General features: G+C 49.6%; 1 protein-coding gene across 1 annotated transcript in view; it reads right to left on the reverse strand.

Moving 5' to 3' along the window:
* Positions 1-17,769, reverse strand: part of LOC135050122 (PHD finger protein 24-like) — a 119,118-nt gene that overhangs the window by 31,979 nt on the left and 69,370 nt on the right. Inside the window, exons 2-3 of the mRNA XM_063956335.1 lie at positions 4,730-4,819; positions 3,789-4,176 (exon numbers count right to left, since the gene is read on the reverse strand). Coding sequence (XP_063812405.1) covers positions 3,789-4,176; positions 4,730-4,740 — 399 coding nt within the window. The 5' untranslated portion in view covers positions 4,741-4,819. The remainder of the gene's footprint in view (positions 1-3,788; positions 4,177-4,729; positions 4,820-17,769) is intronic.

The raw sequence follows: 17,769 nt of genomic DNA on the forward strand, positions 1-17,769 counted from the left end.
TCCGCAGGAGACATGGGCACTTTAAGAAAGAATTTAGTTCCTGGTGTGCACTGGCTCCTCCCTTTATGCCCCTCCTCCAGACCTCAGTTAGAGAAACTGTGCCCAGAGGAGATGGACAGTACGAGGAAAGGATTTTGTTAATCCAAGGGCAAGATTCATACCAGCCACACCAATCACACCGTATAACTTGTGATAACTACCCAGGTAACAGTATGAAAACGACATATCATCAGTTCAAGACCGATGCAACTATAACGTAACCCTTATTGAAGCAATAACTATATACAAGTATTGCAGAAGAAGTCCGCACTTGGGACGGGCGCCCAGCATCCACTACGGACTACGAGAAATAGATTTACCGGTATTTACCCAGTCTTCCGCCCCCTGACTCCCTACACTCAGTCTTCCTCCCCCTGACTCCCTACACTCAGGTTTCCTCCTCCCCCTGACTCCCTACCCTCAGGCTTCCTCCCCCTGACTCCCTACACTCAGGCTTCCTCCCCCTGACTCCCTACACTCATGCTTCCTCCCCGACCCCCTACACTCAGGCTTCCTCCCCCCGACTCCCGACGCTCAGGCTTCCTCCCCCTGACTCCCTACACTCAGGCTTCCTCCCCCTGACTCCCCACACTCAGGCTTCCTCCCCCTGACTCCCTACACTCAGGCTTCCTCCCCCTGACTCCCCACACTCAGGCTTCCTCCCCCTGACTCCCTACACTCATGCTTCCTCCCCGACCCCCTACACTCAGGCTTCCTCCCCCCGACTCCCTACACTCAGGCTTCTTCCCCTGACTCCCGACGCTCAGGCTTCCTCCCCCTGACTCCCTACACTCAGGCTTCCTCCCCCTGACTCCCTACCCTCAGGCTTCCTACCCCAGACTCCCTACACTCAGGTTTCCTCCTCCCCCTGACTCCCTACACTCAGGCTTCCTCCCCCTGACTCCCCACACTCAGGCTTCCTCCCCCTGACTCCCTACACTCAGGCTTCCTCCCCCTGACTCCCTACACTCAGGCTTCCTCCCCCTGACTCCCTACACTCAGGCTTCCTCCCCCTGACTCCCCACACTCAGGCTTCCTACCCCAGACTCCCTACACTCAGGTTTCCTCCTCCCCCTGACTCCCTACACTCAGGCTTCCTTCCCCTGACTCCTTACACTCAGGTTTCCTCCTCCCTCTGACTGCCTACACTCAGGCTTCCTCCCCCTGACTGCCTACACTCAGGCTTCCTCCCCCTGACTCCTTACACTCAGGTTTCCTCCTCCCTCTGACTGCCTACACTCAGGCTTCCTCCCCCTGACTCCCTACACTCAGGCTTCCTCCCCCCGACTCCCTACACTCAGGCTTCCTCTACCTGACTCCCTACACTCAGGCTTCCTCTACCTGACTCCCTACACTCAGGCTTCCTCCCCCTGACTCCCTACACTCAGGCTTCCTCCCCCCGACTCCCCACACTCAGGCTTCCTCCCCCAGGCTCCCTACACTCAGGTTCCCTCCTCCCCCTGACTCACTACACTCAGGGTTTTTACCCCTGACTCCCTACACTCAGGCTTCCTCTCCCTGACTCCCTACACTCGGGTTTCTTCCTCCCCATGACTCCTGACACTCAGGCTTCCTCCCCCTGACTCCCCACATTCAGGCTTCCTCCCCCTGACTCCCCACACTCAGACTTCCTCCCCCAGACTCCCTACACTTAGGCTTCCTTCCCCAGACTCCCTACACTCAGGCTTCCTCCCCCAGACTCCCTCCCCTTAGGCTTCCTCCCCCAGACTCCCTACACTCAGGCTTCCTCCCCCAGACTCCCTACACTCAGGTTTCCTCCTCCCTCCTGACTCCCTACACTCAGGCTTCCTCCCCCTGACTCCCTACACTCAGGTTTCCTCCTCCCCCTGACTCCCGACGCCCAGGCTTCCTCCATCTGACTACCTACACCAAGGCTTCCACCCCCTGACTCCCTACACTCAGTCTTCCTCCCCTGACTCCCTACACTCAGGCCTCCTCCCACTGACTCCCTACATTCAGGCTTCCTCACCCTGACTCACTACACTCAGGCTTCCTCACCCTGACTCCCTACACTCAGGTTTCCTCCCGCTTACTCCCTACACTCAGGCTTCCTCCCCCTGACTCCCGACGCGCAGGCTTCCTCCCCCTGACTCCCTACACTCAGGTTTCCTCCTCCCCCTGACTCCCTACACTCAGGCTTCCTCCCCCTGACTCCCTACACTCAGGTTTCCTCCTCCCCCTTACTCCCTACAGTCAGACTTCTTCCCCCTGACTCCCTACACTCAGGTTTCCTCCTCCCCCTGACTCCCCACACTCAGGCTTCCTCCATCTCACTCCCTACACTAAGGCTTCCTCCCCCTGACTCCCTACACTTAGGCTTCCTCCCCTAAGATTACCCTCCCAAGTGATCATAGCACTCCCTTCCTATCTGTCCATTGGTTCCCCCAGTGTGTCTGGGATATGTAACCTTCTAAAGTGGACATGTAGACATAGACATGACAACCTATCAGCTTGTAGTTATCATATATTAAGTGCATTCCATAAAATGGTAACTGGAAGCTGATTGGCCGCTTTGGACATCTTCTCCACCTGTCCTGTTTAGATGGTTTAAAAAATCTCCCTGTCTACCTCTATGCTGCATAATAATATCCTCTAAAATGACTCAGACTCACCAGTACAAAGACACAACAACACAACCCTTACACACTCCTCCCCCTTATCTCAGTCTCCTCTCCTCACAACCTCTTAGATCTATCTCTGGCCTCTACCAGCCTTCACATCACTCTGAAAACCCACCTGTCCCCTAGATTGTAAGCTCTCATGGCTAGTGCCCTCCTTACCATGTATGTTACTGTATTTACTGTTCAACATTCTATTTCAAAAAGACCCTTAGCTAAGGATTCAAGAAGGTAAGTGAGTCCCAGTGATGGCTTTCCTGAATATACTGTAGGAGACACCTGCTGTTCTGCTAATTGGGGATCCTACCGAAATATGCCTACAGTATGACTAGAACTATAATAAAGAAGAAGAGGAAAGAAGAAGACGACGTCACTTGCATGCAACAAACTAATTAATGAAGAGTGGAATCATACTACCCAACGTTGAGCCCAATTAATATGTGTCCAAAAAAGAATCTCAGTTATGGATGCCATTTGGTCTACCTGGAAGTAACTGTGTTACAGTAGATCTGCACTAGGGGGGTCATTCCGAGTTGTTCGCTCGCAAGCTGCTTTTAGCAGCATTGCACACGCTAAGCTGCCGCCTACTGGGAGTGAATCTTAGCTTCTTAAAATTGCGAACGAAAGATTCGCAATATTGCGAAAAGACATCTCTGTGCAGTTTCTGAGTAACTCGAGACTTACTCGGCATCTGCGATCAGTTCGGTGCTTGTCGTTCCTGGTTTGACGTCACAAACACACCCAGCGTTCGCCCAGACACTCCTCCGTTTCTCCAGCCACTCCCGCGTTTTTCCCAGAAACGGTAGCGTTTTTTCACACACTCCCGTAAAACGGCCAGTTTCCGCCCAGAAACACCCACTTCCTGTCAATCACATTACGATCACCAGAACAAAGAAAAAACCGTGAGTAAAATTCCTAACTGCATAGCAAATTTACTTGGCGCAGTCGCAGTGCGGACATTGCGCATGCGCACTAAGTGGAAAATCGCTGCGATGCGAAGAAATTTACCGAGCGAACAACTCGGAATGACCACCTAAGTTTCCATACTTGGGACACTCTCTTCCTTCCCACCCATTTGGTGATGTAACACACTCAGCAATATTCTCTCACCTCTTCTCGCTGGTCCAGGCTGATCTCAGGAGGGTCATCATCGTTCAGCGCCCGGGTCGGTCTGATGAAAGCCGGTGGTGTGAAACGTTTAGTTTTATAAAATTCATCAGGTTCTACCCCTCTCCCATCACGTAGCCTTTCCCAGGCTGCCCTGTTTATGGGATTGTCCTGCCGAGGCTGAGTCTGACAAGGGGAACCACTCTCATCTTTCTCCTCCTCCAGCACCTGGTCCAGAATGTCCGCCTTGCTGCCCTTTCTGATGCAGCCCTCGGATTTTCTCTTGGCGGGCGCCTTGTCCTTCACCCCGTCCTTAAATGCGGAAACGGCGATGCTGACCTTCTGCACCTGCTCCATGGTCTGTCTCTTGGACATCAGGACACCCATTCTCCTGGGGAGGGGAGAGAGACGGGTGTTAGGCTGAAATAGGAACCTGAAATTTTTTACATTTAGTCCCACAGTTCTGGAAGCATAGACATCTTATTGTTATCAGTAACCGAGATTCATAGGATCAAACAAGAAAAAAAACAATCATATTCAACCCCAAAGGATTTCTGGCCTAACTAGCACCTGTCCCATCCCTGTCCTGTTGGTAATTATCCTAGCATCTGTAAATGAGAGGAACAAAGCAAAAAGTAGCCAGGCCTAGATTTATCAAGCCTTGGAGAGTACCAACTAATCAGCTCCTAACTGTCATTTTTCAAACACAGCCTGTAACATGGCATTAGGAGCTGATTGGCTGGTACTTTATCAATGTCCACTTTACCTATCTCCAAGGCATGGACCCTAAAGTTTCAGGAGAATGGAAGTTTTCTTTGGCACAAGAGGTGCAAAGTTCCTGCAACGCACAAGCCTGATTCTGAGTTGTACCGTGCAATTTATCACTCTCCAAGGCTTGATAAATCTGGGCCTAAGTACTGTAACTTTTTGAGTCAATGCTTTACCTATTGTGCATGCAGAGTGTAACACAGGCCCAGCGGCAAACGTAGGATTTCTAGAGGGAGGTTTCCAAATGCAATCCACAATCTCCCACTCTGCAGAACATGGAATATAGTATTAATATTTAACACTATAGATGGTCTATAGTATAGGCTGTGTCAAACATACAGTATTTAAATAATATAAATAAGATAAGTGGTCAGGACAAGGATAAACATACTATAATAAATAATTCCAGAAACAATAAAACCAGTGCTGCACTTTCTAAGCACATATTCTCCCACCTCATGGTAAGGCTCCTGTCTCTATTGGCTGGTAGCTACTCTCTGGTCCAGTGCACTGATTGAGGAGTCAGAACCACACAGAAAACAAACTTGGCAGAAGAAGCTACTACCACTGGGCATGTGCAGCAGCTCTGCCCTGTCTCTTAAACCATACCTCCCAACTGTCCCGATTTTTGTGGGACAGTCCCGTTTTTTGGGACTGCAGTGTCCCGCGGTGGGGGAGCAGTTGAGAGGCTCCTGTAGTCACTGCTCTGCTTAGCAGAGCAGCGCTGAATAGACGCTGTGCGCATGTGCACAGCGTCTATTCACAGGAGACAGAGGGAGAGGGGGCATACCAGCAGCTCACAGAGCGCTAGGCATGCACCATCAGTGACAGAAAACGGGGGCGTGGCAGGTGGTCGCGGCATTCCCACAAAGCCACGCCCCCTTTTTGGCTCTGCCGCGCAAAGGAGTCCCTCTCCACAATACTTCAAAGTTGGGAGGTATGCGTAATTAGTAATCATGTTAAATACCATTGCTATTGCTGGCATAATTTGAGCCACTTGCCAGGAGGAAGGGGTTTCCAGGCAACTGGAAATCACCCCTGCGTTTGCCTGTGCCGAAACATTATCTCACCTACAGGCTATTGTTAGATCTCATCAGTATAGGATAGGGGCTCACATAGCCATTTCCGCTCAATCATTGCCAAGTTATCCCACAGACGTAACCTGAAGCCATTGAGGTATCTACAGGTCACGCCGTCAGCGCCACGGATCAGAAGTGTTGAGAAATTGCATTTTGAATTGCGACACCTGGGCCAGTCCCCCCCCCCCCCGCGCGCTTATATTACCCTGAACACTATATTGTTGTCAAGTGCAATATCTACACAACAGAACAGCCTACACAACAACAAATATACTGCATATAATATTTAAAGCTATCAGCCATTTGTGCTGAGGCCGCTGACAGCTCCTTGCAGAGATAACGGGAGCCCGGATTGCGCTCTGCATGTTATTTTTAGCTAGCAGACAAAAGCCGCCGCTCTGCTGTGCGATGTTTGTTCCTCATCACAACACATCATAAGAGTAGGCGACAGCTGAGGGACAAGGACCTTTGCTGGAATGAGGAGCAGATGCATTTTGGAGGCATAAGGCACCAGTTTGATCCGTCTGAATAGCGGGTTGGGGGGGGTCCGGGTAATGCGCAGGGTGACAGATTGTGACACTACACTTTGAAGAGTAATGACTGCTCCGAGGCGGATGCACAAACTGTGCGCCGCAGCTGATACACAAAGAGGGAATGAATCTTGTAACCGTGTGCTGGAGTCAACTCAAGTGTCTGTCAGCGTGGAAAATATTGCATTAGTAAAGAGCCAGGAGAGAGCTATTAAGCAGAGCTGACACAGAGAGGGTTTCTCGTGTACTGGAGTGCAGAGACAAGAGTGCAGGCTAGGGTGCTGGAGGGGGGGTGACTGGGAATACAAACGATGTGCACCGGCGCGACCTCCGCTTATCCAATACATTATATTACGGTTTATGGTGGTCATTCCGAGTTGATCGCTCGCTAGCAATTTGTAGCAGCCGTGCAAACACTATGCCGCCTCCCACTGGGAGTGTATTTTAGCTTAGCAGAAGTGCGAACGAAAGGATCGCAGAGCGGCTACAAAATAATTTTGTGCAGTTTCTGAGTCGCTTCAGACCTACTCAGCGCTTGCGATCACTTCAGACCATTCAGTTCCGGATTTGATGTCACAAACACGCCCTGCGTTCGCACAGCCACGCCTGCGTTTTTCCTGGCACGCCTGCGTTTTTCCGAACACTCCCTGAAAACGGTCAGTTGCCACCCAGAAACGCCCTCTTCCTGTCAATCACTCTGCGGCCAGCAGTGCGACTGAAAAGCATCGCTAGACCCTGTGTGAAACTACATTGTTCGTTGTAAAGGTACGTCGCGTGTGCGCATTGCGCCGCATACGCATGCGCAGAAGTGACATTTTTTAACCTCATCGCTGCACAGCGAACGAATGCAGCTAGCGATCAACTCGGAATGACCCTCTATGTACCAGAGAATGAATGTGTACAGCGTCTGGCGCAGCTACTGTAGATCCTAATTCTGTAGAAAGATGAGAACGTCCAACGTTGTATAAATCAGAGCTGGCCCTAACCAATATGATGCCCTAGGCAAGTTTTTGGCTTGTGCCCCCTAGCAACGCCTTTTTTTGCCGAAAAGTCGGGTTCCTTTTTGCCGAAAATGCATGTTATTTGCGTTGCTATATGGCTTAGATGCACAAGCAGCTTCAGGTGATTAAAATTATATGTGGCATGCCTATATTCTGTGTGTGACTGTGGTTGTATCTGCATACAAAATGCTACGTTACAGTGATTTCCAGGAATACACAGTAATGTAGCATTTTCTATGCAGATACGGTCACAGTCACACACAGAATATAGGCATGCTGCATATCATTTTAATCAGCAGAAGCTGCTTGTGCCCCAAGGCATGCCAAATGCCCTAAGCATTTGCCTAGTTTGCCTATGCCTAGGGCCGGCTCTGGTATAAATGTTACAGGGGGATATTCAGATGTGGAAGCCAACCACAAAAAGCAAGCAACTGGGCAAAGCCATGCTGCACTGCATGTGGGGCAGATGTAACAAGGGGATAACGCCATCGTCAGGCATTATCCCCAGTGATACAGGTATGTGGTGGGGGCTGCACAGAAACACTGTTACATTCCTTCCACTTGATGTCATTTGTTTCTTTTTCCTCTTTTATAAACCACCTTTTCTTCTCAATATAGAATAACAGACATGCGGAGGTCTATAGTTACTCATTGCGGCTGCGTTTCGGCTGTCCAGGGAAGCGCGGACGCAGCTGTGACGCTACACTGTTTCATTCTAATGACGTTTACCATGCTTGTGTTATTTTATTTCATTAAGAGATAACAGGTAGATAATTTTCAGAATAATCACATTTACAGATATAAGATGATGCTTTCGAGGCTTCTGTAGGGAGCCTAAATGATAAAAGACGGACAATAAGTAATAACAAGCCCCCCGCTATGAATCTGTGTGTCTGCATAGCCACCTGCCCGTCACCTTCCACGCACGCACAACACTACTCTGAGACTGTGCGTCCGAGCCAGTACTGCGACTCTGTGCGTACACAATTGGGACGCTGCAACTTATGGGGACATTTACTAAGCAGTGATAAGAGCGGAGAAGTGAGACAGTGGAGAAGTTAACCCATGGCAACCAATCAGCACTGAAGTAACATCTATAATTTGCATACTATAAAATGATACAGAGCTGCTGATTGGTTGATGGGGCAACTTCTCCTCTGGCTCACTTCTCTGCTCTTATCACTGCTTAGTAAATGTCCCCCTAAGTGTAGAAAAATATTGCTATACTGTGTCTAGCAGTGCGTGCTCCACATGATTACCATTTACAGCATTGTAATACTTTATACTTGGCCAAAAGAGGTATAAATCCCACAGTAATGGGGGTAATATATACACTGGGCCTAATTAATTGTACGCTGCGGCCGGTGTTCACGCAATGGAGCCAATCACTGGCACACAACGGGGTAACACTGATCTGCAGACAACAGGGTAACACTGATCTTCAGACAACAGGGTAACTCTGATCTGCAGAAAACAGGGTAACACTGATCTGCAGACAACAGGGTAACACTGATCTGCAGACAACAGGGTAACACTGATCAGCAGACAACAGGGTAACTCTGATCTGCAGACAACAGGGTAACACTGATCTGCAGACAACAGGGTAACTCTGATCTGCAGACAACAGGGTAACTCTGATCTGCAGACAACAGGGCAACACTAATCTGCAGACAACAGGGTAACACTGATCTTCAGACAACAGGGTAACTCTGAAATGCAGACAACAGGGTAACACTGATCTGCAGACAACAGGGTAACTCTGATCTGCAGACAACAGGGTAACTCTGATCTGCAGACAACAGGGTAACACTGATCTGCAGACAACAGGGCAACACTGATCTGCAGACAACAGGGTAACACTGATCTTCAGACAACAGGGTAACTCTGATCTGCAGACAACAGGGTAACACTGATCTGCAGACAACAGGATAACACTGATCTGCAGACAACAGGGTAACACTGATCTGCAGACAACAGGGTAACTCTGATCTGCAGACAACAGGGTAACTCTGATCTGCAGACAACAGGGTAACACTGATCTGCAGACAACAGGGTAACACTGATCAGCAGACAACAGGGTAACACTGATCAGCAGACAACAGCGTAACACTGATCAGCAGACAACAGGGTAACACTGATCAGCAGACAACAGGGTAACACTGATCTTCAGACAACAGGGTAACACTGACCAGCAGACAACACTGATCAGCAGACAACAGGGTAACACTGATCAGCAGACAACGGGGTAACACTGATATTCAGACAACGGGGTAACTCTGATCTGCAGTCAACAGGGTAACTCTGATCTGCAGACAACAGGGTAACTTTGATCTGCAGACAACAGGGTAACACTGATCTGCAGACAACAGGGTAACTCTGATCTGCAGACAACAGGGTAACTCTGATCTGCAGAAAACAGGGTAACACTGATATCCAGACAACAGGGTAACACTGATCAGCAGACAACAGGGTAACTCTGATCTGCAGACAACAGGGTAACACTAATCTGCAGATAACAGGGTAACTCTGATCTGCAGACAACAGGGTAACTCTGATCTGCAGACAACAGGGCAACACTGATCTGTAGACAACAGGGTAACACTGATCTTCAGACAACAGGGTAACTCTGATCTGCAGACAACAGGGTAACACTGATCTGCAGACAACAGGGTAACACTGATCTGCAGACAACAGGGTAACTCTGATCTGCAGACAACAGGGTAATACTGATCAGCAGACAATAGGGTAACTCTGATCTGCAGACAACAGGTTAACTCTGATCTGCAGACAACAGGGTAACTCTGATCTTCAGACAACAGGGTAACACTGATCAGCAGACAACAGGGTAACACTGATCTGCAGACAACAGGTTAACTCTGATCTGCAGACACCAGGGTAACACTGATCTGCAGACACCAGGGTAACACTGAACTGCAGACTCCAGGGTAACACTGATCTGCAGACAACAGGGTAACACTGATCTGCAGACAACGGGATAACTCTGATCTGCAGACAACGGGGTAACTCTTATCTGCAGACAACGAGGTAACACTGATCTGCAGACAACAGGGTAACACTGATCTACAGACAACGGGGTAACTCTGATCTGCAGACAACGAGGTAACACTGATCTGCAGACAACGGGGTAACACTGATCAGCAGACAACGGGGTAACTCTTATCTGCAGACAACGAGGTAACACTGATCTGCAGACAACGGGGTAACACTGATCTGCAGACAACGAGGTAACACTGATCTGCAGACAACAGGGTAACACTGATCAGCAGACAACAGGGTAACTCTGATCTGCAGACAACGGGGTAACACTGATCTGCATACAACGGGGTAACTTTGATTTGCAGACAACGGGGTAACTCTGATCGGCAGACAACGGGGTACCTCTGATCGGCAGACAACGGGGTAACTCTGATCGGCAGACAACGGGGTAACACTGATCTGCAGACAACAGGGTAACACTGATCTGCAGACAACAGGGTAAGTCTGATCTGCAGACAACAGGGTAACACTGATCTGCAGACAACAGGGTAACTCTGATCTTCAGACAACAGGGTAACACTGATCTGCAGACAACAGGGTAACTATGATCTTCAGACAACAGGGTAACACTGATCTGCAGAGAACAGAGTAACACTGATCTGCAGACAACAGGGTAACTCTGATCTGCAGACAACAGGGTAACTCTGATCTGCAGACAACAGGGTAACACTGATCTGCAGACAACAGGGTAACTCTGAGCAGAAAACAGGGTAACGCTGATCTGCAGACAACAGGGTAACACTGATCTGCAGACAACAGGGTAACTCTGATCTGCAGACAACAGGGTAACTCTGATCTGCAGACAACAGGGCAACACTGATCAGCAGACAACAGGGCAACACAGATCCGCAGGCAACAGGCTAACTCTGATCTGCAGACAACAGGGCAACTCTGATCTGCAGACAACAGGGTAACTCTAATCTTCAGACGACAGGGTAACACTGATCTGCAGACGAAAGGGTAACTCCGATCTGCAGACGACAGGGTAACACTGATCTGCAGACGACAGGGTAACTCTGATCTGCAGACGACAGGGTAACACTGATCTGCAGACAACAGGGTAACACTGATCAGCAGACAACAGGGTAACACTGATCAGCAGACAACAGGGTAACACTGATCTTCAGACAACAGGGTAACACTGACCAGCAGACAACACTGATCAGCAGACAACAGGGTAACACTGATCAGCAGACAACGGGGTAACACTGATATTCAGACAACGGGGTAACTCTGATCTGCAGTCAACAGGGTAACTCTGATCTGCAGACAACAGGGTAACTTTGATCTGCAGACAACAGGGTAACACTGATCTGCAGACAACAGGGTAACACTGATCTGCAGACAACAGGGTAACTCTGATCTGCAGAAAACAGGGTAACACTGATATCCAGACAACAGGGTAACACTGATCAGCAGACAACAGGGTAACTCTGATCTGCAGACAACAGGGTAACACTAATCTGCAGATAACAGGGTAACTCTGATCTGCAGACAACAGGGTAACTCTGATCTGCAGACAACAGGGCAACACTGATCTGCAGACAACAGGGTAACACTGATCTTCAGACAACAGGGTAACTCTGATCTGCAGACAACAGGGTAACACTGATCTGCAGACAACAGGGTAACACTGATCTGCAGACAAAAGGGTAACACTGATCTGCAGACAACAGGGTAACTCTGATCTGCAGACAACAGGGTAACACTGATCAGCAGACAATAGGGTAACTCTGATCTGCAGACAACAGGTTAACTCTGATCTGCAGACAACAGGGTAACTCTGATCTTCAGACAACAGGGTAACACTGATCAGCAGACAACAGGGTAACACTGATCTGCAGACAACAGGTTAACTCTGATCTGCAGACACCAGGGTAACACTGATCTGCAGACACCAGGGTAACACTGAACTGCAGACACCAGGGTAACACTGATCTGCAGACAACAGGGTAACACTGATCTGCAGACAACGGGGTAACTCTGATCTGCAGACAACGGGGTAACTCTTATCTGCAGACGAGGTAACACTGATCTGCAGACAACAGGGTAACACTGATCTACAGACAACGGGGTAACTCTGATCTGCAGACAACGAGGTAACACTGATCTGCAGACAACGGGGTAACACTGATCAGCAGACAACGGGGTAACTCTTATCTGCAGACAACGAGGTAACACTGATCTGCAGACAACGGGGTAACACTGATCTGCAGACAACGGGGTAACTCTTATCTGCAGACAACGAGGTAACACTGATCTGCAGACAACAGGGTAACACTGATCAGCAGACAACAGGGTAACTCTGATCTGCAGACAACGGGGTAACACTGATCTGCATACAACGGGGTAACTTTGATTTGCAGACAACGGGGTAACTCTGATCTGCAGACAACGGGGTACCTCTGATCGGCAGACAACGGGGTAACTCTGATCGGCAGAAAACGGGGTAACACTGATCTGCAGACAACAGGGCAACACAGATCCGCAGGCAACAGGCTAACTTTGATCTGCAGACAACAGGGCAACTCTGATCTGCAGACAACAGGGTAACTCTGATCTGCAGACAACAGGGTAACACTGATCTGCAGACAACAGGGTAACTCTGATCTTCAGACAACAGGGTAACACTGATCTGCAGACAACAGGGTAACTATGATCTTCAGACAACAGGGTAACACTGATCTGCAGAGAACAGAGTAACACTGATCTGCAGACAACAGGGTAACTCTGATCTGCAGACAACAGGGTAACTCTGATCTGCAGACAACAGGGTAACACTGATCTGCAGACAACAGGGTAACTCTGAGCAGAAAACAGGGTAACGCTGATCTGCAGACAACAGGGTAACACTGATCTGCAGACAACAGGGTAACTCTGATCTGCAGACAACAGGGTAACTCTGATCTGCAGACAACAGGGCAACACTGATCAGCAGACAACAGGGCAACACTGATCCGCAGGCAACAGGCTAACTCTGATCTGCAGACAACAGGGCAACTCTGATCTGCAGACAACAGGGTAACTCTAATCTTCAGACGACAGGGTAACACTGATCTGCAGACGACAGGGTAACTCCGATCTGCAGACGAGAGGGTAACACTGATCTGCAGACGACAGGGTAACTCTGATCTGCAGACGACAGGGTAACACTGATCTGCAGACAACAGGGTAACACTGATCTGCAGACAACAGGGTAACACTGATATCGAGACAACAGGGTAACACTCATCTGCAGACAACAGGGTAACTGTGATCAGCAGACAACAGGGTAACACTGATCTGCAGACAACAGGGTAACTCTGATCTGCAGACAACAGGGTAACTGATCTGCAGACAACAGGGTAACTGATCAGCAGACAACAGGGTAACACTGATCAGCAGACAACAGGGTAACACTGATCTGCAGACAACAGGGTAACTCTGATCTGCAGACAACAGGGTAACACTGATCTGCAGATCTGATTTGTGGTGGACTGGGCAGGTCTGAACCCATCTTTATAAACATCTGACAGCTTTCTGAGAGGGAAATCATATAATGTACAGTGTATAATATATTGATCCTTACGCCTCAACGGGCCAAACATGAATTCTATCGGCTGAAGATTTAGAACTATTGGAAAAGCTCAAAGCAGAAATATGACAACCTAAAGAACCCTGCGTTATGTAATCTGAAAGCCCTCTGCCACAATATTATCCAATAAATCACTAGAAACCTCTGAAGACGCTGACCCTGAGCTTCATTGTATCCTCTGAGACCAGACAAGTTACAGCCCCACAAAGGTGACAGGTTCCTATAGCCGGGAGATACAGCAGCATATAAGAGGGATATATCAGGTATTCCAACAGGGCACCTTTCAGAAGGATTCCGTAACCACGGTAACCTAATCAGGGCCGTAATATCTTTCCACCTGTTCTTACAGGGGGAAATCCTGAAGACGTGTCCTGTTGGGCACATATGAGAATCCCTGAGAACTGCACAAGCTATAAGGAGATTTGGCTGCACCAATGTATAGTTGTTTAGGAGAACAGATTTTGCAAGCATGCCTTCCTTGGGGAACCCCCGCTGTGGTAGGCGCACGGCTCTGGAACCTGAGGGTGCAAAGGGGCCGTTACGCTCTCACCCATCAACGGCGGTAGTTCTGCCACTGCCTGCACCTACCGTCATCTAAGGCCTGAATGAAGGTCGTAGGAGGATGGACCACTTCACAATCCCCTCGGTGGCCTGGAGATATACTGTAGGGGTAAATTTACTAAGGTTTCTACTTCTCATTTATCTGGCACCCTCTAGAAGATAATACCTGAGGGTAAATTTACTAAGTTCTATTTAAGATGGGATGTTGCCCATAGGAACCAATCAGATTCCAGGTATTATGTTCTAGAAGGTGCTAGATAAATGAGAAGTAGAATCTGATTGGTTGCTATGGGCAACATCCCATCTTAAATATATATCCCATTTTAGTAAATTTACCCCCTGGAATCTGGTTGGTTGCTATGGGAAACATCCCATTTCAAATAGAACTCCCATCGTAGTAAATGACCCCCATAGTTCTCTACCCCTGGTTGTGTATCATTGTTACATTTGGCTTTTACACACATTTTTCTTGTTCTCGTGATTCCTAACCCCACGCTTCCTGTTATCCAACTAACGTGGCGAATTCTGAGGATCTGTGAAGTCCACCATCCCAGCGGGCGCCTGGTCCGCCCGCCGCTCTCCTGGCATCCTGCTAATTTGCTATGAGTGAGCACTGGCCACGTACAAGGGCATACAGCAAGCTGGCAATGACGGGCTGCACTTTCCACCGTCTCCGGGGCTTCCAGCAATTGGTTCTGATTAGAGAAAGGAGATCAGTCAACACATCTAATCCATTAGCGGCCTTGTTGCTGCACAGAACGGTCACGCAGCCTCCGTAGGAGCAGGGTCACCAGATAGACGCACCCCACGCTGCGCCCGGCTAATTAGCACGTTTGCCATCTGAAGGGTGTGGGAAAGATTTACATCAAACGGAAGAGATTAGCTGCAGGCGCGGAGAGTCAGGGCGCGGGTTAGGAATATAACATATAAATAGCTCATTAACTGAAGCCACGAAATACCATTATAGGCCACGAATCCCCCACCTTACTGCAGGATCGCCCTCGCTTTCCTCTCTTCTCTGTCTGCATTTGATTTCCATTCCTAAACGTTGCATGTAAATGAAAGGAAATACTTGTAATTTTGGTCCTTGTTTTCCATCAATGTTGCTGAGATGCTCCGCGTTTAGCGGTAATGAGTCATTCATACGGCAGCGAGATTCTCCGAAGCATTATTCATGAGAATCGCACATTAAACGGGAACCCTGCTTAGGCTCATTATAACTTCGTCCACTCTTTCCCTGCCAGTCTCTTACTCCACACATCGGCACATAGGGGGTCATTCCGAGTAGACCGCTAGCTGCTTTTGTTCGCTGCGCAGCGATCAGGCAAAAAAACGGCACTTCTGCGCATGCATATGCGGCGCAATGCACACGCACGGCGTACTATTACAACGAACGATGTCGTTTCACACAGGGTCTAGCGAAGCATTTCAGTCGCACTGCTGACCGCAGAGTGATTGGCATGAAGTGGGCCTTTCTGGGTGTCAACTGACCGTTTTCAGGGAGTGTTCGAAAAAACACAGGCGTGCCAGGAAATACACAGGCGTGGCTGGGCGAACGCTGGGTGGGTGCGTGACGTCAAATCCGGAACTGAACAGTCTGAAGTGATCGCAGGCACTGAGTAGGTTTTGAGCTACTCTGAAACCACACAAAAAATGTTTGCCGCCGCTCTGCGATCCAACCGTTTGCACTTCTGCTAAGCTAAAATACACTCCCACTGGGCGGCAGCATAGCGTTTGCACGGCTGCTAAAAACAGCTAGCGAGCGATCAACTCGGAATGACCCCCATAGTTGTCTGTAATCGTCTCATCGTCATATATGGGGTTTGGGGGAGGGGGATGTGCAGAGCGGCGCTGCGGCTGTGTGTGCACTTATCGCATGGCTTGTGCGTTCCATGATAGCCAGCAGTGCCCCCCAGTGGTTACTAGAGCTGGCGGTATGGATTCCACTTGTAACGTTTAGCGGGAGATTTACTACGCTGCAATATGAGCAAACCACAGGTCGTCACGCGCTTTGATGTGCGGTTTGGAAATGATTCAGCTTACAGACGTGTCCTCATTTACTGGCGATCCCTACGCTACATGGCACGAGGTGCCCGGCGTGACGGACCCTCTGAGAGAATACCATTAATGTACCGTATTGTACTTTGAATCTCAGCCGCATCTCCGACGCAGTAAACCATTCGGAGTACAAGAGGTGCTGGGCTGAGACCAGTGGCGGATTTCCCACTAGGCGTGTGAGGCACGTGCCTAGGGGCGGCACATGCTGGGGGGCGGCACACCAGGCTGATAGGGGCCAGGCGATTATTTTTGTCATCATTCCGACTTATTTGTTTATATTTTATTTAGCAAATGATGGGGGTTGTACAATGGGCAGCAAATTGGGGTCCAGGAGTTGGTAGTACGGTGAGGCTGAGGCTGCTTTGGTGGTCTCTAGGCATTCGGACTGGCATCTGAAATGAAGGGGGCAATGGAGTGATTGGAAAGGGGATGGGGGGGGGGGGGGTAGCAGCCAATAATGTGCCTAGGGGCAGCCTGACCCCTAAATCCGCCCCTGGCTGAGACAACAACCATACATGAATTAGTTTACACAAAGTTGCAGAAGAAGCACAATGGCTCTTAGCGTGAGATAAAGCCACACCCGCTGCGCCAGCCTGAGCCACCAGGGAGGGGTGGGAACGGGGGGTGGGGGTTCACTGTCGTCTATTTAGCCCCCGGATGCCTGGTATGAGCTTACTCCCCCGTACTGATGCAAATAAGACGCTTGGCGTGTATGAGCCACACGGGAACTGGCGTGCCAAGACGGGTTGCAGGATTGGTGCAACTGATGCAAGAGTGAGAAAGCTCACCTCTGCACTAGAGGCCAAACTGCACCTAGGGGGCTATACTGCGTGGTGATAGCCGGACACTGGGGGTCATTCCAACCCGATCGCACGCTTCCTCACAGCCGTGCGATCGGGTCGGAACAACGCATGCGCCAGGCAGCGACGCCGCTAGGGAGGAAAGCGGTTGCAAGAAGTTTGACAGGAGGAAGGCGGAACCGAGCGGCAACTCCCCGTTTTCGGGGAGTGTTGAGTCCAACGTAGGCGTGTCCAGGCGTTTGGAGAGCGGATGTCTGACATCATTTCCGGGACCTGCATCGCTGGATCGATCGCACAGAGTAAGTAACTCTTACCCTGGTCTTGTTCTACACAAAACTTTTTTTGCATAGCAGGGGCTGCACAAGCGTTCGCAGCCCTGCCATGCAGAAATACACTCCCCCATAGGCGGCGTCTAGTTGATCGCAAGGGCAGCAAAATGTGGCTACTTGCGATCAGCTCGGAATGACCCCCATTTATCGCTGCTTCTCACCAATTAGTAAGAGGGAAACCGCAGAAAAAAATCAGACGTGTGCAGAACGGGTCCTGTGCGATCGCT

The sequence above is a fragment of the Pseudophryne corroboree genome, chromosome 1 (genome assembly GCF_028390025.1).
Source record: "Pseudophryne corroboree isolate aPseCor3 chromosome 1, aPseCor3.hap2, whole genome shotgun sequence".
Classification (NCBI taxonomy): domain Eukaryota; kingdom Metazoa; phylum Chordata; class Amphibia; order Anura; family Myobatrachidae; genus Pseudophryne; species Pseudophryne corroboree.